Source organism: Python bivittatus, unplaced genomic scaffold (genome assembly GCF_059951505.1).
Source record: "Python bivittatus isolate LINGU-HERP-01145 unplaced genomic scaffold, Pbiv_v1 ctg000780_np1212, whole genome shotgun sequence".
NCBI classification, from domain to species: Eukaryota; Metazoa; Chordata; class Lepidosauria; order Squamata; family Pythonidae; genus Python; species Python bivittatus.
Window position 1 is genome coordinate 2,506,667 of NW_028277108.1, and position 27,649 is coordinate 2,534,315.

The window sequence follows — 27,649 nt, forward strand, 5'->3', positions numbered from 1 at the left end:
AAAGAGCCCATGTGGAGGTGCCCGATGTTCAATCTTTGCCAGATGCATATGGAGCTCCCTAGCACAGGGAGCATGCTGTGTTTAGCTGGAGTTTTAAAGCTCTCCTAAATAATGATTTACTAGGAGAAACTGGCCTTACACTGGAGTAAGGAATTTACGTTTTCCATAGCCTCCCTTCGTTATGATGCAACAGTTCTTTATGTGTCAGATTCACACTGAGGATACTGGGGGAGCCTGAAATGGTTCAGAGGTCACAGATAAACCCTGAGCTTCCAAAACATGATGGCTACGCTTTGGCCGAAGCTCTTTCCTCGCTTTCTACCGGTGACATGCTAGGCACTCTATAAACTGGTTTCCAACAGACACAGCCCAGATGACAGCTTGCCCAACTATTGCACATTAAGGAAGGACTTAAGGATGGGAAGAAGATGAAAAGCATTTTGCTGGCTGGGTTTTTGTTTTGTCGCTTGCAGACGCGGTTGGTTGGTAAGAGGCTGCATGTTTGTGCCTGGGTGTCAGTTTGTTTTGCAGCGATACCAGCCAGCTTGTGCGATGAAATCGCAGGCCTCACACCTACCCGAACTGGGTTTTTATCTCCCCCCCCCCCGCCCTTTGGATGTTTTCCCTCGCTTTCTTTCCTCCACGCAGACCGGCTTTTTCCCTTGGCTGTCGCTTGGCAGATGCAAAGCCCGATTCCCCCAGGGAAAATTGACGCGGGTGGAGAGATCCTCCCTCCCTCCCGCCCTGCCTGCTTGCCTCCCTCCCTCTCTCCTTCTCCCACGGAGGCACCCTCCACCCCCACCGCCCGCCCACGCAGCCGCCACCAGCCAAGCAGAAGGTGGTCCTATTTTTGGCCGCGAGAAGAGGGCCTCCCCTCAGAAAAGTGAAAGCCGTGCCTCTGCTCCGTTGCGTGCGTCACACTTTGCAACCCCGCTCAGCAGCCGCGCGCGCCTCGCTGCCGCCTGTGTGTATGTGTTGCGCGGGGATGCGAGTCTCCCTCTTTCTTTTCCTTCTCCTTTTTTTTGCTCTTTCGCCTCTCCAGCTGGCTGGACCCCCCCGCCCCCCTCCCTCCTCCCCGTTTTCCCGCAGGTCCCTCTCGCACCGCTCGGCTGCCTGGTGAATCCAAAAAGAACCGACGGCTGAGCGGCTGGAAGCTTCCAGCCCCCCGACAGGTTCAGAGCGGGGAAAGGAAGGGCAGAGAAGGGCTGGCGACGGGGAGAGCGAGAGCGAGAGAGCCGGAGGAGGGATGAAGGGGAAGCCGCCTCGCTCGGGCTCTTCACGCAGACCTTCCTCGGCCCGGTAAAGCGCGGAGGCTGCCGCCTGCCCGTTCATGGTTTGGGCTGCGCTGCTTCCTCTCGTCCTCCTCCTTCCAACTGGCTGGAACCAGAGCGGATCCAAAGGATGGGCCAGGCCAGCCGGCACCCCGGTGGAAGAAGACCCGCGGCAGTTCTCCTGTGCCTTTTCTCCGCCCTGTTGCTGACCGAAGGGAGCCGACCGGGAAAGACCGCCTGTCCGGCTTCGTGCACTTGTACCAAAGATAACGCGCTCTGTGAAAACGCCCGAGCGATTCCGCGCAGCGTGCCGCCCGACATTACCTCCCTGTAAGGGGCTGTAAGCATTGGGGGCTTGTCGTGGACCGTGGAGCCGGTCTGGGGTTGACGCTCAGGCCGGCAGGCGCGAGACCCGCTGGCACCGAAAAGCAGCCGGGATGGAGGAGGAGCGGGGGGCGTTTGGAGGGGCTTGAAGTTGGGTCTCTCTGCGCGTTTCCCTTGATGCGTCGCCGTCCGGGTCTGAGCGGCAGCGAGCTTGCATCAGCCCTTCCCTCCCTTTGGAAATTGTCCTTTTCAAAATTGTCACTCCTGTTGACGGGGACAGGTAACCAGCCAGAGCGAGGTGACAAAAAGGCTGCCCGGCGAGTTCCTGTCCTTTAACCTCTGGTCTGTTTTCTTTCCTCCCCCCCCCCTTCCTCTTCCAGATCCTTTGTGAGATCTGCTTTCACGAAAATCCCAGAAAGGAGTTTCATCTTCTCGCCCTCTCTGCAACTTCTGTGAGAACGGTTTATATCGTGATTGCTTGTTATGAAACGTGTGTCTCTAAAAGCGCTCCACTAACGGGCTTTAAGTACTTTGTTTTATATGGAAGAGCTAGTGCAGAGCTATTATATAACAAAATGCACGTAGCGTTTCCAGTGGAAGTAATTAAAGGTGTGTCATACCTAGCAGATTATTATTATTATTATTATTATTGTTGTTGTTGTTGTTGTTGTTGTTGTTGTTATTTTCTTCACGGTGTTGAGTGCTTGTTAGGGTCTTCTTTAGCATCAGCACCTATGTCAGGGTGTTTATTTGGTAACTTGAATTGATTGGAAGCGAATTCCTGTTAGGGGAACGACACCACGTTCCCATACGGTGTACCACCGTATCATGTACTGTATTTCCGAGGCTGGCTAATGGGTCATCATAATTCATTTCTCTACACTTTTAGAATTAGCTGCTGCTGAAGGTTAGAGTTGTGGCTGACTAAACAGACTTGCTTCTCTCAGAATGGAAACATGGATTTCAATGGGGCAATTTTACAAGCAAGCGTCATACCAAGGGTTTAGACAGATGCTTCATATTTTGAGGAGGGGTATTTGAGGTTCGATTTTCCTCCCCTCTGCACTAAAACAGTGGTCTGTGTGAGAATTGAAGGCTGTTGCTGCAATCAACCCAGCCCAGAAATATTTCTTTGGTTAGCATCATTTGGTCCAGAAGAAGAACCCCAAGTTCTGTGGAAAAATATGGTCCATAAATCAAGACCAATCTGATTCCGAGACCTGTCAAGCAATACCACTTCCCTTTTAAAAAGAGCCTTAGATACCCAGTCAGGCTCGCACATGGCGGACCGTATGAATAGGCCTAGGGCATAATTTTGCTTTAGCATGAAGCATTAGGTCTGTCTGATCCCTGTATCTGTCCAATTCAGATGCTGATACTCTGGCAGTGAGGTGATGTCCTTTCCCTTTCTCACGTTGTGTACCGGGAGCTGATCAGAAGGAATGCACACTCAGCTGGGGTTTGGATCCCAAACAAATGAGTAAATATAGTTACCATGGGAACTATACAGTTTCTCCCAGACCTTTTTCAGAATAAGAAGAACATAATAGGCATAGGGCAAGAATGACACCTCATCATGCTGGGAAGAAAAGATGATGACCATTGTTGTTTCTCCATAAAGGGGAAGGCACATGGTGACTTTGCTATTTAGTCATGAGGGACCCAGACCATGCCAGGTGGGCCATCTCAGCAGGCTTTGTCGTGACCCTTTTATAGATGGAAATGGTAAATGTTAATGTAAGTAAATATAAATCATACCTTTAATATATAGATGTACATTTTGGGACCAGAACCTCACTTGCCAACTTGAAAAACACAGATTTCCTGTTATCTGTGATCTGTAACCACTGACATTCTAGGGCGTCACAGGATAAATATACCAATTTCCTCACCTTATTCATTTTTGTATAGATGATGACACATTATTTCTGATTCATCTTCTGTCCATTCTGTGCAAAATACTAGTTCCTTGTGCCCTTTGGAAAGTCAGATCGTTGGTGAAAGAGAGGTGGGCTTTTGAAGAATCTATTTACATTTATGCCTTTTGATGTTATCATTTCTGCATTGGTGAAATATTGCTGCCATTTCCCAAGAATATTTAAAAAACAGAAAAGAATTGTCAGAATATTGAAAATGTAGCAGCAAAGCTAAAACGTGGAGTGTAATTCCCAAGGAATATACAGTATAGAACAGCCTTCTTTGACCTGGCATCTTCCAGCTGTGTTGGATGACAGCTCCCATATTTCCCCCAACTGGCATCCTCATGCTGGCTAATGAAAGTTACAGTCCAAGATCTCAGGAGGGCACTAGCTTGATGAAGACTGATGACAGTTATAACAGAGAAGGACAGGTGATGCTACCCTAAGGGAGATCCCAGCAACGCAAAAAAGAAAGTGACTAAAATTGACATTTGTAGTTAGTTTGTACTTCCTGACTGAGTCTAAACTACACTTGAAACCCCAAGTGTGGAGGAGTTCAAAGAGTTTTCAAGAATCCTGCCCCCCCCCCCCCATGGCATGGCATGGCAAGGCTACAGCTACTGACATTAGCCCTGAACATATCAAGAGGCAAAACCTGGTCCACAGTAAGCCACAATTAGAAAACAGGCACACAAAAGAACAGGAACTTTGGAAAGTCTAGTCCACTGAATACATGTCCAAGGCTTCAAAACCGGGGAGAAGGACCTCCAAAATCAGGAGCTGTATATATCTTGAAAATTAAAACTTTCAACAGGTATCTTACAGTTGATCTTACCCACATCCTCCACAATATTCTCTTGGTCACTTTGTTTCTAGGCCACCATCTTCCCTTTTATTATCAGGGAGCAGCATCTTTCCTTCTCTGGCTCTTCCTCTTACTTTTCAAAGATGGGGTCATAGGTGGCTTCTCTTCTTCAGGGGGTTTCTGAGTACCCCCTGGGGATCCAAAGGTCCTCTGGGCAGTCAGTAAGCCAGGTGTGACTCCACTTCTCGAACTTCAAAGAGAGAAAGAAAAAGTGCTAATAGCTGGTGAAAAAATGGGAAGAAAGGAGAACACAGGTAGGCCAAATGAGGGAGCAATGAAAAAGAAAGGTCACAGAATGGAGAGCAAAACTAGCGGGGGAAGCTCCTAGGGCAGAGGTGACAAGGAAGTCTCCATTGGGATGGGGAAACAAAATGTTTAGTCCATTTTTGGAGGTTATTGGGGGTGAAATGAGTGTCTTGAGCCTTACTTATGGCACTCCTACCACCTCTTTAAAAAACTCATCCCACTTCTCAGATGGGATTATTTTTCCAGCTGAAGTTAAGGAACAAAAAGGGCGTTTGAAGCTTCTCCTTAAAGTGCCTATTTCAACCCTTAACCCCCACCCCCAAATTGGCCAAATAATGTGTCCCCTACTTATTCCAATAACATCATAACATCACATGCCACAATTCCTGAACGCTTCCAAATCAAATACTTTTTTAATGCCACAACCACCATAACAAATATTATTTTATTTATTTATTTATTTATTTATTTATTTATTTATATATATTTCAAATTTGTCACTGCCCATCTCACTGCAGAGTGACTCTGGGAATATTGCAGGAATAAAGCAGGAATATTCTTGCATTAGGGCATCTTGTGAAGGGTCATCTTGATTCTGAGAGCATCATTGCAGGAGGGAGTTGCAGAACAGATGACCCAAACTATATCTATGGCTGCAATTCGTAAGAATTGATAGATCTAATGAAACTTCTATTCCACAAAGAATAAGTGACTAGGATAAAAATCACCAAGCAGGGAGGGAGTGAAGTTAAATTCTAGTAGCTCTTGGACATCTGGATAATGGCTGGGATCAAGTTTTACTTTCTTTCAGTTATGTAGAAAAAATATAAGGCATTAGTAAAATGACTGTTCAAATAACAGAGATTAATACTTCAAGAAAATTTAAAAATAATAAAGTGCCTCTCTGCTATTTCTATTTCTATTCCTATATTTTAAATCCAGGAATCCTATTATGCACACTGAACTTTGAAGTAAATAAAACTATAACCTATAGTCTTAAAATTTGCATTTGGAAATGTATTTTAACTATTAAAAAACTAAAATAAAAAACTTTGAAACTGCATTTCTTAGGGCAATGCACTATGTCCTTTACAGAAATTCAGTCAGACTTAATATAAGTGTATATTTCAGCCTATTTTTAAAAACTACTGATTACAATCTTAATTAAGTTGTAAAGACATGCTTGTTAAGCTTATCTTGTTTACCTTAATTTATGTAGTAACTCTCTATGGGCTATCTGGTTTAATATAAATTGCTTAAACTTCCCTTAAATGCAAAGGAAATATCAGGGAAAAATAGTATTTAAATTTAATATATCAACTTTAATTACAAAGAGACAGATGATAGCTGTAGTGGTACAGAGAAAACATTAGCATATTACTCCATTGATCATGTAACTTGCATTGGTTTAGGGGGCTAAGCGGCGTGTTTACTGCAAACAGCCCTTTTGGGGCAAATATCATGCAGATAGGGGCATTTTCTAAAAATAGAAACTGTTATAACCTCCAATCCAGTTGATGCTGCTTTGTGGGGTGAAGCTAGATTCCTTTTGTGCTGGGTAGGGATACATGTCATTGTTTAAATTTGATTAACTGCATCTCTCATTTGGCCCCACCATATTCTTGGTAATTTTTCTACAGTTCCAAGAAGTAGGTAGGATCCCATGATACCATATGAATTGGGGAGGATTAAACTTTTCAACCGTAGCCACTTACAGAGGTGGGTTGCACACTGCTCAGAGTTATTCGCAACTGGAGCACCCTATAAGCTAATGAAATAAATAAAATAAAAATATGCATTTCCTTCCCATCTCCTTCTTGAGTTTTAAAAGAAAAAAGAATACTACTAGTGCCATAGGATTATTTGTCTCTCATTTAAATTCCACGTTTGGTAGAGAGAGGAATGTTCTTGAGCCTCAGTTTCTGAGCAAAGGTTTAGCCTCAAAGAAACAGACAGGGGAGGGCAGGGGGCAGATGCTATTAGAGCTGCAAAAATCTGGAGGACCAGGGTATGACCCCTTCGTTCTCTACTACCTTCTACTGGTGGTCTGGAATTTTTCAGTCCAAAATAGCAATCCTACAATCTATATCCTATTCTATGTATAGGATATATACATAGAAACCAGAAGACCCTGAGTTCTAGTGCTCCCTTAGGGATAAAAGCCAACTGGGTGACTTTGGGCAGGTCACCCTTTCTCAGCCCAACCCACCTCACAGGATTATTTTGGAGAAAATAGGAGGAGAGGGCATTAGGTATGTACAGTACACTGCCTTGAATTGACCAAAAATAAAGATGGGATAAAAGATACATAATCTAACCTGTAGTTTGACTCTCATCAAAAACACCTGTAGATTTTTAGTTCATTTAAGGAGGGGAAAAAAACCAAACAAATAATTTTGTGTGTTTGGATGTGGGCTTAAATATGTGCCTTTTGTTGGAATGAATAGCAATGCTTATCCTTGCAAAAGTTCCATATGCAGCTGAGGATAGTGGTGAAGCTCTCAAATGGGAGCTATTATGTAAATTTGCACCAATTTGCATTCAACTTCAAACATTAGAGGAAGGGATAATTACAAGATGATATTTCTGACTGCAGTGAATTCAGTCTTGTAAAGGCAAACCCTAGAACTCTGAAGGAGACATTGTAGAGTTGTTGGAAACTACTCAGAAATGCCAGTTCTTTAAATTATGAGATATTTAATCAATAACATGAAATGGTTTTGTACGTATTATAATGCACCTATGTAAATTTATGTCTTGAAGATCGAGTTCAGCTGGCTGGACCATCTAAGAAATGTAGTTCTAACACATCTTGGAGGATATCAGGTTGGAGAAGGCTAATCTAGACTGTGTGCGTGCGTGCGTGCGCGTGTGCAATTTTGCTAGGTCATATGCAGGGCAAGAAATATAATCATCTTTAAAAATAAGCACCATGAAAAATCTGTTTATGTCTTCTAAGAGCATGTCACATTATTCTTTGTCTGATATTTCTCTGTACAGATTATTTACAGCAAACACATTTGACATCATTAGTAGCGATGCTTTCATGGGCCTTCCTCATCTAGAATATTTGTGAGTTGAAATATTTATGGTCCAAGATTCCTTGAGTGTGTTGAGTGCCTGTGATGGAGACACAGCTTTGACCAGTTGCCTTTATAACCCTATTACAGGTTTATAGAAAACAATAACATCAAATCACTTTCCAACACATCTTTCCGTGGGCTAAAATCCTTAATTCACTTGTAAGTATTATTTATTTATTTATTTATTTATTTATTTAACTTTATCGGCTGCCCAACTCCAGTGGACTCTGGGCTGCATACAAAACTAGGGAAAACATAAAAACAGCTAAAAGCATTGAATCACACAGACAGCCCAGGCTAAAATAATCTAATAGACAGCAAAAACAACAACCCAAAACGGGCCATTGAACAGATCATAAACATCAACCCCAGGCCTGGGACCAAAGCCAGGTTTTCAAACCTTTCTGGAACCCCAGGTGAGAGGGCACCCTCTTTATCTCAGGGGGAATGCTGTTCCAGAGGGTGGGGGCCGCAACAGAGAAGGCACACTTTCTCAGTCCCACAAAGTTGCAATGTTTAACGGAGGGGACCTGGAGCACACCCACTCTGCTGGAATGTACTGGGCGGGCAGAAACAGCTGGAAGCAAGTAGTCTTTCAGATATCTAGGCATTATGCCATACAGGGCTTTATAGGTAATAACCAGCACCTTGAACTGCATTTTGACAAGTTGTAGCTTTGGGGTGGTCTTCAAGGGCAGCCTCATGTAGAGCACATTGCAATAATACAGTCATAAAGTGACCAAGGCATGAGTGACTGGCTGAAGGGCCTCCCGACTGAGGAAGGGGAAAACTGGTGCATATGATGAACCTGTGCAAAGGCCTTCCTGGCCACAGCTGCCACCTTCTCTTTGAACAGTAGCTGCAAGTACAGAAAGATCCCCAAGTTGCACATCAGTCTTGACTGGGGAAGTGCAGCCCCATCCAAGACCAAAGATGGTGACATCCCAACCCAAGGGTCCAAACAGCCACAGCCACTCATTCTTGTAAGGATTGAGCTGAAGTCTGTTCTGCCCCATCCAGACCTAACAGCCTCCAGACTCTGGGTCAGTACATTGACAGCACCACCCCCATCCTGGCTCCATGAAAGGTCATCAGCAAGTGTGACCAACACCTCTATATTGTACACTGGCCTGAAGCCAGACTGAAATGGGTCCAGATAATCTGTTTCCTCCAAGATCCTCTGTAGCTGTCGTCCAACCACCTTTTCCACAATCTTTGTCAAAAAAGGAAGATTGGAAACTGGCCAGTAATTCTCCAGCAGGGAAGGGTCCAGCAGTGACCCCTTGAGGAGGGGGTGTACCCCCTTCAAGGCTGGTGGGACCACCCCTTCTCTCAAAGAGGCCAAAATCACTGCATGAACCCATCCCATGGTCACCTCCCGGGCTGCTTTAATAATCCAGGAGGGCCCAGGAACTAACACACAGGTGGTTGGACTGAGAGACAAAAGGACCTTGTCCACTTCCTTGGGTGTAACAGAATCAAACTCAGTCCAGATAGTAACACAAGCCTGTTCCCTGGGCAACTCATTAGGACTTACCCAGACAGAGTACAACTCCGAGCGAATCTGAGTGACTTTGCCAGATGGCATGAATATTCCTGACCACAGCCCTGGAGTTGATCCTGTGGCCCAAGCCCCCCCCCCCCCCAGTAGGGAGTGGGTCACCCTAAACAGAGTCGCCAGGCAGCTATCAGCAAACACAATAATGGTGGAGAAAAGTAAAAGTGATCATATTTACTCTGTCCTATTTGCATTAGTAACTCACAATACGATCCTACTTGCCTCTGTTTAGAAGGAGACCCTATTACATCCAATGGGACTTGTGTTCTAAGTGTGTATAGAAGCATTTGGGGCCCTGAAGTTACCTTTGTTGCTGAGCTGGAGGCTGCACATGTGATGTGTGTGTGTGTACATATTTATTGTCATACTCACACACACATGCACTTATAGAAAGGGGAGAAATTCATCACCATCATTCTGCTTCCAGCTGACCTGTTGCAGCTCATTGGTTCTCTCTCCACCATTAGCAGTGGGAAGCTCTAAGTTCTGAGCAGTGCCACCGAGAGAGAAGTGAATCTTCTCTGGCCCAGTGACTCTGCCCCATAGGGCGGCATAATATTGGCTCAGCAGATCCATTGGATCAAATGATTAACAAGAGAAGAGAAGGGCCTTTTTTATGGTTATATGGTTCACAAAAAGTGTGACCAAGAGCACAAGTGGGCTTCTGATACGTAGACTCCAAGGTAAAGATATATAGAATTGCCATTTTTAGTTTGAATGTTAACCAAAGTAATCCTTTTTAGTTTATTATATGTCTGCTCATTAATCAACGGATCAGGCGTCCATGTGGAGCTGAGAAACCCTTTGTAGCCAGGCCCTGCACGTTTTTTTAATTCGAGTTTTTTTTGAGGGCGGGGACATGGCAGAGGTGCAGTCATCAAAAGAGAGCTGGAACGTTCAGCTCTTTTTAAATTATTTTGAGAAATGGCCAAATTCAGCTCAGACAGGTGTATAGTAAACCTGTTGAGACCTCTCCCAGTTGTTCGTTTCCTGACAGATGGCAAAAAAATCACAATTGTGGGCATCCTCTAGGAGCAAGGGAGCAAGTGATGTCACATGCATCACCACATCATCACACAAATGATGTGAATTATGTTGCTGATGTGACAAATCCAATAGCATCATCTGCAGAATCAAATTGTGCTGGATACCTGTAATCCTAATGCTATTATTCAGCAATTTCCACTGTTCAAATTTTAACAATATACTGGGCTTTGGGGGCCAGTGTGGTCTATAGACCACCAAATGCTCAGCATTTAGTTATAAATATATCACCCAATAATCCAAAGAACCATAAACCTAGTTTTGCACATGGGAGGGGGATCTGGGGCTGGGGTTTCTAATATATCCAAGTATTCACCAGAAGTCAACTCCAGGGACTTTTTACCTTTACCTTCCTAAACTATAACTAGTAGGGAAGGACATCCGTAGGGAGGTTCAAAACAGTCAAGATGATGGCCACAAACTCTTTTAAATTTTGGAACTATTAGTGGTATTATGACAGTTTGCTAATAAAGGGGAAAAAATTAAGCCCTTGGAAGAGGCCTCATATTGGCCTATGGACAGACCTACAGCAATATGTTGGAACTGAGTCAATGTGATACAAACATTTATTTTTTTGCATAATATATATTGGGTGGGTTTATTCATCTTTTCTTGCCATTTAAGAATATGAATAATAAACAGCATGACAGCAAATGTATTCTGTTGTTGTGGGCAGAGCACTGCGTGGAGGGCCATCCAGGAAGGTTATGATGCACTAGTGGAAGGGGATCCAGTGGGTGGGAAACAATTTGTGGGGAGGTTATAGATGCCTCTTAGACAAGCAATAGCTATAAAGGTATTGCCACTGATATTCTGGGCTTCTAGAGGTAGAAGTGGTATCAAGGTAGGGTTTGGGAACAGAGGAAGCTTAAGGCAACATTGAGTCTTTTACATTCTTAACAATAACAACCAAAACACAAGGATTATGGTTGAGTTTGACAAGACAGCAGAGAGCTGGAAAAGCTGAGAATAATACGAAGCGTGGATGTAATATTTTAACGGGAATTGTGTACTTTGTGCTATAATAAGTAGTTCTGAATCACAATGATATTACTATTACTACTTGTACTATTGCTATTACAACTTATAATAATAATAAATCACATCATAGCAACGCATGTATTAATTATTTGCCATCTGAGTAATTTATCAAACAGGAAAGAAATAAAGAAAGGATTATCTAACCCTAATTATCTATATTTTTTACAGAAGTCTTGCAAACAATAACCTCCAAACACTCCCTAAAGACATATTCAAAGGATTGGATTCACTAACAAATGTGTAAGAAACCTTTTTAATATTCCCATTATGAATGGAAAGAAAAAAGCTCACGAATACTTATTATGGAACAACTGCTCATACTATGGGCCTGAAGTTATCCATTTCATGCCCACTAAGACCATTATCGTCAATTATCTCATCTGTCTGATAGATTTTTTTTCCATTTGGGAGCGTTCCTCAAGGCAGTTTTCTGCAAGCTGGCAACTTCCAAATGTGCTGGAGTGGGCCAGATTGCGGAAAGGTGCCATAGAACATCTAAAACAAGATTGTCCCCTACAATAATGTGTTTCTGCGGGTACTTTATCTCATAGGCACTTTTCCTTAAACTTATTTTTGTGTGCGTCGTTTGGAGTTGCCAATTGCCTTGCAAAATCCAGAGAGAGAGAGAGAGAGAGTCAACTACTTCATATGCCTGGGAAGTACAATCTGCGTAAGATTTCGTAGAAATGGGAATGGAATTAATTTCTCAGCCATCTCTGCTGAGAGCATTAGCTGTACTCTGTGCGCTAATTTAGCCACAACCATTCCCACTGTCAAGAAAGCCAGCTGCTTTAAACAATTTGCTCTGCAGCAATAAAAGCTGCTGCAGTGAAATCAGGAAGTCAGACTCTACCAGGGAGTCCCCCGTTTGCTTCCTGGACATAGAGAGGGGCATGGAAAACATGAGGAACTGTTGGAAGAATTTATATTTGTGAATCAGAAAATTCTTACGGAAAGTCACATTTCTTTTCCTTGCGATTATTCATGGCACAAATGTGCCTTCATCTGATACCTTGCCTACCTGTGAATGAAACAGTTGTCATTGGCCCTTGGCGGTTAAGTATATTAAGTATATTTTCCCTTTTATTCTAGCAGTATCCAAGGGCAAACAGAGCCAGCTTGGTGTAGTGGTTAAGGCACCAGGTTCGAAACCAGGAGACCATGATTTCTAGTCCCACTTGAGACACAAAGCCAGCAGGGTGACCTTGGGCCAGTCATTCTCTCTCAGCCCTGGGAAGGAAGCAAGGGCAAACCACTTCCAAAATCCTGCCAAGAAAACTGCAGGGACAAGTCCAGGAAGTCACCACTACATCAAACTGGCTCTGTTTGCCCTTGGATACTGTTAGAATAAGAGGGAAAATATTCTTAATTATCTTTGTTCCCCCTTGACCCACACTGTGCCTCTGCATCCATGTAATAGAAGGATGCTTAATTCAGTCTTGGATTTTTGCCTCCTCCTGTTCTCTCTCTTAAGAAGTTTAGTATACAGTTACTTTTTTAAGCATCCAGTTTTTTTAAAAAAAATATAGGTTAGTTTTTTTTCTTTAAAGTACATTTTTTTTCATGCAATAGTGATCTAAAATATTATAATCTGATAACCTATGCTTTTTGAAAGAAATGGTAATGTTTTTAAATCTTAATACATTTTTCAAAAACCTCCATTCTGTCCAGGGACCTGAGAGGAAATGCTTTCAAATGTGATTGCAAATTGAAATGGTTGATGGCATGGATCAGCAGAACAAATGCAACAGTAGAAGACATTTATTGTGAAAGTCCACCAGAGTATAAGAAACGCAAAATCAACAGCCTCTCTCCCAGTGAATTTGATTGCATTATTACACGTAAGTCTTCAACATGTCTTCTGTTTTTTTCATCAAGTTTGGTTCTGCAAAGGAATTGTCTGGGTAGAACGGTCTACCAGGTTAATCTGTCCATCTGCCTAGCCCCAATATTGCCTGCCTTCATTCACAGAAGCTTTCTAAGATCTCAGACTGAGGTTTCTCTTCTCTCTGTCTTTCAATCTCCATGTGGAGATTTCTCTCCTTCCCTCTCTGTAGGAGAATGAGCCTAGACAATAGTGATGTGACCTGGTTCACCTATTGCGCTAAATCTTAATGAGATTCCATTGATTTTGGCTTAGCCTCTTGTGTGACTATCTGTGACTTACTTTAAAAAGCCATAGTTAAACAAATGGTAATTCAGTGTGAAATCAACTCCACGGTACAAATTCCTTATATTAGAGAAGTTAAACAAGCAAAACTGTGCAGGAATTCTCAACTATATGGGACTCTTTTACTGTGTAGGGTCTAACTGGTCAAAACTGTTGGTTTTCATTCATGCTTAGAGAAGATGAAGATTTCTCATTCCATATTGACTGAAAATGGCAGTATCTTATTTGCAGTAACAGGTCTGAGTCCTTTTATGGCCCTAATCATATTTTATGAAAATCAGTGTGGCTGCTATATTCCTAATTCTAGTCCCAGGGCACTAGAATAGAAAGGGCCTGTTAGGTCTAAGGCAGTGTTTCTCAGTCTTAGCAACATGCTGGCTGGGGAATTCTGGGAGTTGAAGTCCACTCATCTTAAAGTTGCTAAGGTTGAGAAACACTGGTCTAGGGGGTGAGCTGCTAAATTAGAAGCTGGGAGGCCAAACATTCTAGTCCTGCTTTAGGCATGGAACTCAGCTGGGTGACTCTGGGCCAATCACTCTCTCTCTCTCTCTCTGCGCTAGGAAGAAGGTATTGGCAAGCCACTTCCAAAAATGTTGCCAAGGAAACTATAGGGACTTATCCTTGTAGTCAGCAGGAGTCAGATGTGACTTGATGGACCATAACAACCACAGTAGGAAAGTGGCTGATTAGAATCGGTTAAGATTCAAGCATGCATGTTATTCTCTTGTTAATAAACAGTTTCATCTTTTTTGTTGACCGAAGTCTAATAAACAGGAGAAATAGATTTTACAAAAATAACACTGCCTGTGAACTTTTTAAAATAACATTCAAAGGAGTAAATATCAACTTTTAGTATGTACTTTTCCAGAATTTGTTGTATTTCGAAAATTGCCATATCAGTCCCTGTCAGTGGACACTTTCTCATACATGAATGATGAATATGTGGTTATCGCTCAGCCTTTTATCGGAAAATGTATCTTTCTGCAATGGGACCATGTGGAAGGGACATTCAGGAATTTTGATAACATCACAGGTATTAATAGTTCATTTCTATGAACATTGTGTTGCCTTATCATAATGCCAGTTGATGATACCCTTTATCAATCTTTGTGCAGGGACTTCGGTGGTTGTCTGTAAGCCAATTATTGTTGAGAATCGCTTATACATCATTGTTGCCCAACTCTTTGGTGGCTCCCATATATACAAAAGAGACATTCATGCAAATAAATTTATCAAAATTCAGGATATTGAGATCCTTAAGATCAGAAAGCCTAATGACATTGAAACATTCACAATTGTAAAGGATGCCTACTTTGCAATAGCAGATAGTTCAAAAGCTGGTATCACCACTATCTACAAGTGGAATGGAAATGGATTTTATTCTGACCAGTCTTTGCATGAGTGGTACAGAGACACTGATGTGGAGTATCTTGAAATAGCCACCAAGCCTCACCTGATCATCTCAAGTAGTTCTCAACATCCAGTCATGTATCAGTGGAACAAAGGGACAAACAACTTCGCTGACCCAGTGGATATTCCAGATATGGAAGATGTTTATGCTGTCAAACACTTCAAAGTGAAAGAAGATATTTATGTGTGTCTAACCAGATTCATTGGTGATTCCAAAGTAATGAAATGGACAGGATCCAAATTTCTGGATTTACAAAGAATGCCATCCAGGGGGTCCATGGTATTCCAGCCTCTTCAGATAAAGCATTACCAGTATGCTATTCTTGGAAGTGATTATTCTTTCACTCAAGTCTATTTCTGGGATCTTGGAAAAGCCAAGTTTGTGAAGTTTCAAGAATTAAATATTCAAGCTCCAAGATCCTTCACACATGTTTTTGTTGACAAACAAGATTTTCTCTTTGCATCAAGCTTTAAAGGAAATACAGTGATCTATAAGCACATCATAATTGACTTAAGTGCATGATACATACACATATACATACACACAGAGTATGGAGTCTGTTGTGAGACTTCTTCCATTAATAATAGAGACCTAATGAACTAAATGCATGACAGTGATTCTCTTTACTTCCAGTCTGCAAAATGCCTTTAACAGCTGAGATTGTTAAAATAAAGCGCTACAACAAATATCTTCAACCATAAATGTCAAGTCTAGTGCTGTTGGAAATTGCAATTTTAAAAGAAAGACAAATTAAAGCATTAACTATTATTTGCAACAACTGTGTAAATAGCTAGCAAAGCTCCATCCTTCTTAAATGAGTTGGAAAGAACCAATCAAATGTACTTTTCCATTATTCACTGATCTGAAAATTGCCAAATAAAATGTTTATGTTTTCTTTCCTGTTCTCAAATAGTTTTATTTATATAATCATCCTGTAGGTAGTTTTTGCTCATGTTCAGTAGTTTCCTATGGTCATGGAAGTTCAGTATTACCAGAAATGTTATATTGTACTTTGATTCAAGTGTATTACTTACACTTTTCTAAACAGAAAGGTATTGTCTGATATAACATAAGCAGGAAATTTGTATGCATTCACATGTATGGAATGTGCAGCTTATTTATTTCCATGACCTTCATAAGAAAAAAAGTCAACTTGACTATGTCTTATGTTTTGTTCACGGCGTATACTGACATAATTTCTATCCTAATGGGAAAGAGACCAATTGCCATCTTTCTAAAGCAATTAGAATGTCATAATCTGTTGGCATTTAAATATTAAATATTCATCCTCACTCCAAGGGTTTATTTTTCATATTTGTGGATTTTTGCATGATTACTCATAAATAAACATGCATAGGATCTGCAAATATCCTATCCTGTATGGAGAATGAGCAACAGCTCAGTTGAATCCATCCAGTTCAGTAGGATGCATTTCCTCAAAAGCGTACCCAGCAACATAGGCTTATGCTTGCGAGAAGTAAGAGCCACAGAAATCAGTGAGCTTTCTTCTGAGTGAGTAGACATAGAACTGGATGAAATAAGAGATACTACACACTGGTTCTAATGCTTTCATATTGCACACTTAAATATTTAAATAGTGTCCAAAGCGAATATGAAACACTATTTAGATGTAATAGTCCTTTTCTTCCACAAAACGGCACAGTGATTATTTAATTCCTTATGGGTAGACACTGACAAGCCATAACCAATTCTTCCTTTTTTGGGGGGGAATGACAGAATGCAGTGGCTGAATAGTGAATGATATGATGCAACATTATTTTGGAAAATATTGTGGCGTCAGGCATCTTTCTAGTGTTACTTTGTACGTAAACATAGAGGGTTTTTTGATCCAGATGCTGATAAAGATAATAATTGCATCCATTCCCTCATCAGAAGGGGAAAAAATGAGTGGATTTCTTTCCATGCTCAAAAGAATATTGAAACTGATATTATATCATAATTAATTGTTGGAAATATCTGATGCAGTGGAAATGAAAGTACTATTGAGGACCCACCCCCCTCCCCCAAATTCCAGCATATATTCTAAATAATAGTAATGTCCTATTGGCCACACACTAGCACTTACCAAAGGTTTTGTATCACATGTGGTCACAGTGGCAGTATTTTTTATAGAACTATCCTTCAAACATAATCCACAAGATTCCTGGCACTCTATTAATGGAAAAACATCCCTAGTGATGATTTCCTGGAAAACCCCTGGAGGCTTTATAGAGCTCCAGGAACTCCTTTGACCATCTGTGTTTGTTACAAGAAAATTAAGTCGATTCAGATAATAAAAGGGAGACTTGCTGGATGCAGTTTAAGGAATATACGATCCTTTAATTGCTCTGATTCCAAGATGACTTAAAAACTAACAAGAATTTTGCACATATGAACATGCATGTATGCGCGCGTGCACACACACACACACATATATCCAGTAGTACTAAAATGACAAGCATGGTAACATCGTTTTGGTATGCTTGTTTATCTTCATGCATCACTGCATAAGCACCCTTTCCTGACAGGTATTTCGTAATATCTGGAACTTATCATCCATGCTCTGTGTTCAGAGTGCTCCTGCTTGGAATAGTTAAGGGTTTTAAAAAAATTATTTATAAAGTGTCTAATATGACCTCCCCCCACCCAGATTTTTTTTTTCTACATACACTTTTTCTAACCATTTTTCAGTAGCAGCAGTGTTGCAAATTTGATCATTTGAGCAGTGCTACACAGCTAGATAAGGGTAGATGTTGGAGAGAAATATTGTATTTCATAAGAATCACCCTTTACATGGCCATATGTATTACTTTAGTTTTGATGTTTCTTTTCTCCTGCTCTTCTTTTACTGTCCTGAGATGTTAGAACAAATAACCAAAGTAATTCTGTAAGCCAACATTAATTTTATATCTATCTACAGTATCTGTCTGTCTGTCTGTCTGTCTGTCTGTCTGTCTGTCTGTCTATCTATCTATCTATCTATCTATCTATCTATCTATCTATCTATCTATCTATCTATCTATCTATCTATCTATCTATCTATCTATCTATCTATCTATCTCTGTTTACAGTATCTATCATCTCTCTATTACTCTGTCTCTCTACCTATCTCTACAGTATCTATCTAACAATAAGAAAGAGAGAGAGAGAGAAAGACCGTGTGTGCATTTATGCATTTTAAGATCATCATGACAACAGAGATAAAACAGTTTCCTTCTCCTTTGAGATGTAAGCACATTTACATTTTGCTGTTGGAAAGGCTAATACTTTAAAAGTAAAAATAATAAAATGAGGATCCGTACCCATGTAATGTTCTGAATGTTCACTGCCAAGCACATACCTTTGTGCATTTTATGTTTTCATTTTAATAACAATGAAAGGAAACGTTGGGGTAATAAACCATAGTGTATCTGTCCCCCATCCTCCGAGGCATCATTTGGGTAGTAATTCGGGACGTTTCTTGGCTACAGGGACTTGAAGCTTGGCTAATGTCCACCATAAAGTGCTTCTTTTCATTGATGGAGAGATTTGAGCTCTTTTTATATACAGTAGATTCTTGCAGTTTGGCCATCACCAAAAATGGGTCCCCTTAGCAATCTGATTGCAAAGGTCATTATGATCACTCCCTATGAAAGCTGCCTTTCTAAACATTAATAGTAACATCTCTCAAGCTTTTTAATGCAGCAGGATTATATCTGAATTTACATTTATCTTAGCCTTGAACTGTCTGTTCCTGACTCAATCAAGAATATTTTTTGGGCAAAATCTTCCACAAAGATGACCTTGATAATTGCAGGCAACTTAGAGAAATGCAACTTTAATTTCATATGTTCTGGTTCTATATGAATTGTTCAAGCATCTTGAAAACCTTGAGAAAATTGGAGGGCTAAAAATCAGTATCCATATATTCACATGTGAATCAGAAGCAAGATGACTGGTTTCTGACTTCCCTATAACTTGTTTGTGTGCAATCCTTTTTTTTCCAGACAATACTGAGCAATGATATTGTCTTGGTATAGCCTTCTCTAACTTGGTATCTTCCAGATGTGATGGACAACTGCCAGAATTCCTAGCCAACATCTGTCTCCCAACACACCTAACAGCAGAAGTAGGGGAAGATATGTCATGCATAGGACTACTTGCAGAGTTTGGACAAGCCAACAAATTATATTTGAGCGGGCCATTCCAGGTAGTTACCTACTAAAGGAATGAAACAGAATTATTTCCTATAAGGTTAGTGAGAATTCTTAATGATGGCATTAAGATTAAAAAAAAAGAAATACATTGCAATATCAGGGACAATAGGATAAAACAGACCCCCTTTTCTTTCTGGACACACTTGCATTTCTCTATGATGATCACTGGCCAAGCATAGTATCCTTGGAATCAGCTTTTGAATGTCTTGAATATCAGAATGTATCTTTGTTCTATCACAAGTTGATATGATACTACAAGAATGGTTATATCTTTGTGGTCTTCATTAGCCAGACCAAAGATCTGGGTAACCCTGAAGATTCAAGGCTAGCCAAGAGCAGCTGGATTGATCATGCATTTCCTATTTAAGTCTAGTTACTTATTTAGGTAGGATCAATAAAATAGGTCTGTACTTCTGCTAAGTTAGTCCTGTTTTAGCTTCCTCCTTATTGCTAGAGCTTTCCCTGGACAATTTTTGCTACTCTGTCAAGAGTACATGGCATGGACTAAGCTCTCAATACTTTCATATGACTGTGAAAACTAGATGATGATAAATAGATAATAGATAGATCAATTTCATCCACAACACAAGGACTTCCAAGAAATCACTTTCTTCACTCCAGATCTGTAATGGTATATGGGAACAACCTTGGGAAACAAGAGGAAGAGGCTCAGACTACGCATTAGTCAGATAAGCGGCAGCTTAGCCCACAGAAGGAACATGGGAATGGCAAACATCTCAGAAGGGACCCTCCCTAGTTTCTTGGGCTGTAAAAGTGATGGGGGAAAAATGTACTTTCAGACTTGCAAAATTCTGTTAATGTAATCTTACAATAAAGTAGAGCTAGTACTTCTGGGTGTGCTTCTGGTCTGGACTACCTCACAAGGCTGCCAAGATCCCATGAGCCACATCTTTCCAAACTGAGCTTCCTTTTTGAGTATTGTACATGCTACATGGATTGACATTACTATTTAACTATGATGAGATGCCTTTTGAGTTAAGCTATTTGAGACTCCGATTTCTTGTGTTTAGAGACCAGGAAAATCTTAAAAGATGCAATGCAGGATCCAAGCTGAAATTATCTGTGTTAATAAAAAAAAGTCTATGTACCCCTGAGTTGAGAAGCCATCAGCTAGATATAACCTTTTTCTGAGCACAGTAAAGAAAAGGATATTTTTAGCATAACATTTATAGTAAGCTAATTATTTTCAAGGCAATTTCAAGCTACTGTGTTTCCGGTCCCTCACAAAGCAGTGTGAAACTATAGAGGCATCTGTATTAGGGGAATCAAAAAAGTCAAATCGCTGCCACTTAGACTTTTTTGCCCCCCCCCCGCCCTTGCCAATGACTTTCTGAAGCTAGCCTATGATCATTCTCATAACCACACGAGCCAATCAAAATTCTTGCCAGTGAGCTAATAGGAGAGTCCAAAGAATATAATAAAATATAATCAGTATACAGGTGGCCCTCGTTTAACAACCACTCATTCAGTGACTATTCAAACTTATTATGGTGCTGAACGAGTGGTAGTTATGACCGGAGCTTGTACTTATTGCTATCAGAGAGTACCTGCAGTCACGTGGTCGTGATTTGCGACCTTCCCTGCTAGCTTCTCTCAAGCAAAGTCAATGGGGAAGTGGGCAGGAAGTCAGAAGCTGTGATCACGTGAAGTCCTCACTTAACAATCCGTGTGGTCCTCACTTAACGGCAGCAACCAGGACTGCCTGAACTTCCATTGCAAAGCAGAGCAGGCACGTGATTTTTCGACTTACAATCGCATCACTGAACGATCAGGTTTCTGGTCCCAATTAGCATTGTTAAACAAGGATTACCTGTAATACAGTCAGGGTACAACCAGTGTCCAGCCACCAGCAGTCATAGAATCATAAAATATAAGGGCTGGAAGGGGTCTTAGAGATAATCTAGTCCAAATTCCTGGCCATTTTTAAGTCCATATTTGAATCAGTTTCAATCTTGTCCAGTAAAACTTGTTCCTCTTCCATAATATCATGCCAGGCCCAGCCCAAGAACAACAATGGAACAGTCCAGTCTAGTACAGTACCTATATTTGCTTATACCTTATAGACAGAATCTTGCCAAACTAAATCTATACTACAGCAACTAGTAGATATACCCTGTGAGATTCTAGGGAGTGGCTATCCTGAACCTCTTTCGCTTCCCATACTCCCCCTGCAGACAGTATTGTCTCTTGTCTCCTTTCCCCTCCTGGAATGCACCTCCTCCCTTCTGACAGCCTTGATCTCCCACATCTCTCTTGTCCTCATAGATACAGTCCATCACACATCATTTAGTCTATCAATAATGGCAGAGATCTTTAAAACTAACTTCTGGGTCCCCTGTTCACAAATATCTCTCAATACTTCCATTGTTTAAAGATTTTGCTCCAGTCTGCATTATCAGATTGAGTTTAAGTATTCTTCCGCTTTAATTATAATCTTTATTTCCTTATGGTGCCCTCTAGGGTCCAACCTTTGAAATCCCATCTTATCATGTTTTTCTCCCTAATACAAAAATATGAATAGTTTCCCATGGGAAGGATTCTTATATTTAATTTCAGAATGTTATTAAATCTATTTGGACCCTTAATCCATTTATAACTTTCTAAAATCAGCAGTCTAATCACCCTTTCACTGCTAATTCCAAAAAAAATATTTTTTTTTTAAATCCTTAATTTATATTTAAAACCTCTTTCATAAAGGATTGAAGAAAACTCAACCGGTGAATACCATGAAACTTGCTGTTCTGGAGGTTCTCAATATTTAAAAAGCAATAAAAAGATGACTTTGGGGGAGTAATGGCGGATTGAAGATGGAGCCAACAACTGTGTCAGTTAAGAGCAGATGGCAAAAAGTTTGGCTCTTTGGAACCATCTCCAGACAAAGGAGATGACCGGACCACCCACAAGTACTCCTTACAGAGGCTCCCTGTGAAGAGATCGCAATTTAGTGATCTCCAGTGGGTTCAGCACTCTGGGATTTGTGGGAAATATTAAGCCTAAGCCGTGGTTCAGAGCCTCTAAAGAGACACTAAATTTGCTTTCACTTCCTCTTTTAATTAACATTAGAAATTACTTATGATTTACTTGGAAATTAAAAACCTTCTGAAAGGCAAATTGCTGTACACTGGGAGAATTTCCTTCTATCCTGGGAGAAAGAAGTTTAAGTAAGTTTAAAGATTAAAAAGAAAAAAATTAATTTTTGGAAAAAAGCAAAAGGGAGTTAAGAATGTTGGCTGTAGACAGTTAAGGGGCCAGATGGATTTGAAAGAATAGTTTTTTTTAATGTACAGTTTTAAATTTTATAAAAATACAGCAGATGATTCGGGAATTAACTGTAAGAAAATTTATTGTGGGAAAGTTTTGGCTCTGAAAATAAACAAAAGATAAGGCTTTGAAGGTCAACTAGAGGGAATCAGAGAGCAATTAAAGGAAAAGTTGCTTCCTAACATAGTGGAGGAACATTGTTTTACTATAGAAGAATTTAAATCTGTTTGGGAACAATGTATTCAGGACTTATTTTTAAAATTGGATCTAATAGAGGTTATAGAAGAAGAAAAGATTCTACTGGATAAAACAGAAGCTGAGGATGATTTGAATAGGGATTTTAAAATTGACTGTAAAGAATTGCCAGACTATAAAAGAGATATGGAAGATATGGAAAAAGATGTTGTGGATTTGAAAGTGGACTTATTTGACCACAAGAGTGACATGGGGAAAGAAGTTGTAATGGATATACAAATTATGCTGGCTGATGTTTTAACAGTTAAAAGGGATATCCTGATTAAATATCAGAAGAGTGTCTTGGAAAGTTATCTTATTTTGGATCCACAGAAGGGAAGCACTAAATCTCTGAAGTTGCTACTGAAAACGATAAGAAATCACTATGTGGAACTTTATCTGAAGAAGCAACTGAAGATTAAGCCTCTTAAGAAGGAGGAAAAGGAGTTCAAAGTGGACTTGTTTGACCAGGGTTAAACTGTATAAATTTTGATTTTGAGTTGTTATTATTGGAATCTTTTTTTTTTTACCAGGATTGCAAGACGATGTAAAGATTTTTTCATATGGGGATAAATCTTTTACCTCCTACTTCTTGGAGAAAATTATGGGTTAGAATGTAAAAGGGACCTATTGGATCTAGTTTAAAATATATATGTTACTATTATTGATATTCTTTATACCTATGGGGATAAATCTTTTATGTCTTACTTATTAGAGAAAATTATAAGTCAAAATGCAAAATACATTTATTTGTCTAAGCTTAAAACATATAGGTTACTGTTACTGGTACTCTTAATGCTTTTGCTGAGAAAGACTGATTGATGAATCTTTCTATAATTTGGTTATTGTTTAATGATGAGAAATGGGAAGAAGAGGTTTTTTTTATTTCTGTACTATTAGAGAAGGTGTTAAGTTACTGTAAATGCTTATACTTGTTTGGAGGGAGGGGGAATCACTTTTTATATGTCTTTCTTTTTCTTTCTCTTGTTCTCTTTCTTCCTTTTTGTTTGTATATTTTTTCTAATTCTGTATTAGCTTTTAACTATATAAAACTCTAAAAAATATTATTAACACAATGTAAAGCAATAAAAAAATTAATTCCAAAGTGATTAAAAAATGAGGATCGGCTGAACCTTATGTCCTTAAAGGCTACATTATGCCTATGAACTTCCATGGAATCCCTTGACTCACAGCTGCTCAGCTCATAAGCAGATCGCAAAAATGTTGGTTCCTGCCATCTACTCATGAGGAGCCACTATCCAGAATATGTGTGGGCAATTTCATGATCTCTCTCTAGAGAGATTTCACCAGTCCAGATCCCGCATCCAGCCACCGATTTCAGCCATAATGTCGTCCCTGCTTCTTCAGGGACATCTTCAGTTCACCATGTCCTCACCAGAAGTCTGAATAGAATGTTTCTCATGCTAGTTCTGAAAAGTTAATACTTTATTTGTTCCATGTGTATGCACAGAACAGATAAATTTTATAGATATAATACTTCCATGGAATTATTTCTGATTTCAGGCTAAGGATCATGTTTGAAGACAGAAAATGTTAATATTACTTTCTTATGGCCTTTTATCAGTATGGAACACTGTTCACACTTAAGGTGAATGCTTTTTTCCTGTTACTGCAATAGGGTTATTTCTTTGCTTCAAGGGTGATTTGCTGAAGTAGAAATGGTTTCTTGAGGTTCCAAAGTGATTTTGCTTTAGAGTGACACATTACGTAGAAGTAACAAATGCTCCTGATACGATAAGCAAAGCAGAAAGTTATTAATGGATAAGACTGCAGATCAATTTTCCTCTACAAGAACTTCTCTTTGCTATACTGTGCTTTAATGTATTAGCTGTAAGAAGCCTTATTTCATATACCATTAGCTTTCTTATCTAGTATAGTATTAATTTTTAAATAATGTCTATTTATAAAATCTGTGGATTGCATAAGCTTTGTTTTGCTCCATCAATTAGCAGTGGAGCCAAAACTTTATAATTGTGTGTTTGTGTGTGTGTGTGTGTGTGTGTACTGAGAAATGAGCTTTTTCCTACATTTGCCTTTTGAAGGACATGTTCGATAAATTTGGAACCTTATTTAAAATATGAAGCAAGGAGAGGAAAATGGCTGAAGCTTGAGATACGAGTCTCTGTATTCAAACCTATGATTTTTGGAAGTTTTGTTCAGCTCTGATAGAAGAAATCTAGGGGCTCAGATTGCCTTAATTCTAAGGGTCAAAAGGTAAACGTTCTAAAAATATGTAGCATGCACCAATTTATATGGTTTTGATTATGTAAATTATAGGAAGGAATAATAATCGTAAATGCTACGTGCAGGGAAGGAAGACTTATGCCATTACTGTCCAGCACAATATTCTTTTTCTATTCAGCTGGAAGGCATGAAATGTTGCAAAGAAACCCATGGTGCATAAAACAGGGCTATTTTTGGACCTATTTTTGCATTTAGATCTTTCATTTTCTCCTGAAGTGTTCACCGTGTGTAACTCAAAGCTTCTGATCTGAAATGAATTGCTACGAGAGAGAAAGGTTGGTTGCTTTTGTTGTCATCCCATTCATCCCAAACCATTGTTTCCCCAGTACTATTAATAGAATCACCAGGAGATAGGAGACATGGGCTATCTCCCCAATGCCCTACTCTAAACTTTAAAAATAGCTTTCAGTCCCTGCCTGCAATTTCTTTTCATTGCTTTTAAGGAGAGTTGCAGTGCTTCAGAAATGCCTTTCTTTTCACGGCAACGCCTTGAGACATACTCTACTGCATAATTTTACTTAGGACACACTGATGTTCTAGAAAAAATTGATATTGCAGAATGTACTCACTAGCCAGGAGGGCGGCATGTGTCATAAGCAAGCCATCCCTTTGTGTCAACTCTGCAGAGATATCACGAATGAAATGGCATTCTTGTTTAGAATAATGGGCTGCCAGGATGGAAAGAGATACAACAAACGCTATTTGAAGTTCTTAAAACAGTTCTTTCAGAGATTCATGGAGTTTCTTTTACACCGATCATCTCAAGAGATCACATGCAAATCCCCTTATTACCCTTAAAGTATTACTGTCTCCCATCAATACACTTAATGAAGAATACATTCTGCAGATCTGATAGCACAATAATCCAGAGTGGCAGAAGAATGCTCGTGTTTTCCATATGGTTACTATTCTGCCTTTCCTAACTTGTTATTTTCCAGATATATTCAGTTACAACCTCCACCTCCATTACTGACGGTCAGTATGGCCTTTATTTATTTATTTATTTATTCAATTTCTGTAGCCGCCCATCTCAATCCAAGTGACTCTGGGTGGTGAACAATTTCAAGAATTAAAACCATTAAAAGCCTTTCCAACTGGTAATTTTGAGAGCTACGCTCCATCATATTTAGGGGACACCAGATTGAGGAATGTTGTTTGATGCTGAGATACTGTGAATATAAACTACACATCTGCTCCACTTATGTCTGTATTATACATGTACCATTGCACAATCCTGAAGCCACAACAAATTTTGAAAAAACAACAACTACAGGAGTCTGGGAGCAGCCAAAGACTTGTTCTAAAGTGCCAGTTACTTAAACCTTTTGGCAAGCTTGCTTCAACATATTTTAAGCCAAGTTAAACAAGAAATCCAGCTAAATCCAGCTATAGGACTGCCTCCAAAAACAAAACATCCCAGTGAAAAAATGAAGAAGGCATCTTTTATTGTGTGTAACTCTTGAGAATTTTTTCAAACATCTTGAAAGACATGGATAGCTTGATCTTTCAAGGAAGTAATTAAGATAAAGGCTTGTGGTAACACTACAATAACAAGGAGAAACAGGAAAAACGTAATCAGTGTGAAACATGTTAACAAAGAACAGGTCCTTCATAAGAGGTCATTGACAGCACTTGTCCCAAAGCACGAAGTATTCATCTTCCAAACTAACTACCATGAAAAGGGAAGAAACAACTTCAAGGCATTCCTGGAAACGAATCTGCTACTGTAGTCTGGAGATTCCTGGGTTCCAACAGAAGTCCTTGGGTTTCTTGCCGGTCCAGTCCAGCTGTATTAGTGCCATTGACAGAGGGACCTGCAATGCTCTTAAAATGTTTCCTGAAGAAAAATGGCGGTGGGGCGGGGGTGGGATTATAGCCCATCAACTGATTTTTATTTTGCCTGATGAGGTTGCCCAAGGGAAATATCAGTGGAGATACCAAATGGATGCTTCTTATGGTGGAATCGCAAATGCAGAGGGAAAACATTCCTAGTATGATTTGAAAGAGAAAGGTGGGTGAAAGAACTTAGAAAGAGGCAAACTAGGAGAAAGCTAGTTCACACAATGAACATGCTAATCACCCTCAGCAGCCACTTGTTAATAACTCAATAGAAAAAAAACTGCCTAATCCCCAGGAAGATACACACATATTCTGACACCAAAACAAGCAGCCACTCGTTAACCCAACACCCCCACACACACACCCTTCAGGCACCCTCGCTGATCTCTATAAATACCCACAACAGGGTCACATCATCCTGGGCACAGAGAGAACTGCTCCTGTCTGTGCTCCTGCCCTCTGAAGATGCCAGTCACAGATGCTGGCGAAACGTTAGGAAACAAAACTTCCAGAACATGGCCACACAACCCGGAAGACCCACACCAGCCATAGGAGAAAGCTATTCCCCATAACTAAGAATTAAATGTACCGAAAAACCTGACCTCCAGTTCCACTTTTTAAATGTTGGAATGCTAAGGTTGCGTATATTGTATTCATACTTAATTGGATACATATAAAGTTAAATTGAATGGTCACTTTAAAAATGCTAAAAACATCCTTTCAATTAGACAAAACATTGCAAAGGCATTTCTCTCAGTTTTAGGTATGTAAACTTATTGGTAGGTCCCTTCAGGGCCGGATTAAGGTCAGCTGATGCCCAACAGTGGTGCCCTACTGCTTAACTGAAAAGAGATTAAGACTCAATCAGTGGTAAAGGTGAAATAAGAGATGAAAAATTCAG

The 27,649-nt window shown here is 40.1% G+C and overlaps 1 protein-coding gene across 6 annotated transcripts; it reads left to right on the forward strand.

Moving 5' to 3' along the window:
* Positions 1-797: 797 nt before the first annotated feature.
* LGI1 (leucine rich glioma inactivated 1) lies at positions 798-15,827 on the forward strand. 6 transcript variants are annotated; one of them, XM_088128970.1, is made up of 8 exons: positions 799-1,601; positions 1,976-2,047; positions 7,626-7,697; positions 7,796-7,867; positions 11,520-11,591; positions 13,023-13,192; positions 14,390-14,554; positions 14,637-15,827. In XM_088128970.1, exons 1-8 carry the CDS (start codon positions 1,402-1,404, stop codon positions 15,452-15,454), a joined length of 1,641 nt encoding a protein of 546 aa, XP_087985096.1. In that variant the 5' UTR covers positions 799-1,401; the 3' UTR covers positions 15,455-15,827. The 6 variants fall into 6 exon arrangements, with proteins under 6 accessions (XP_087985097.1, XP_087985096.1, XP_025029985.1 ...); XM_088128971.1 differs by lacking the exon at positions 7,626-7,697 and having other exon boundaries at positions 798-1,601; XM_025174217.2 differs by lacking the exons at positions 799-1,601; positions 1,976-2,047 and adding an exon at positions 2,054-2,204.
* The last annotated feature ends 11,822 nt before the right edge of the window (positions 15,828-27,649 follow it).

Coding starts and splice junctions, on each gene's coding strand:
- LGI1 (XM_088128970.1), top strand. CDS start 1,402: ATGGGCCAGGCCAGCCGGCACCCCGGTGGAAGAAGACCCGCGGCAGTT. Junction 2,048..7,625: donor TCGCCCTCTCTGCAACTTCT/GTGAGAACGGTT, acceptor TTCTCTGTACAG/ATTATTTACAGCAAACACAT. Junction 7,868..11,519: donor CTAAAATCCTTAATTCACTT/GTAAGTATTATT, acceptor TATTTTTTACAG/AAGTCTTGCAAACAATAACC.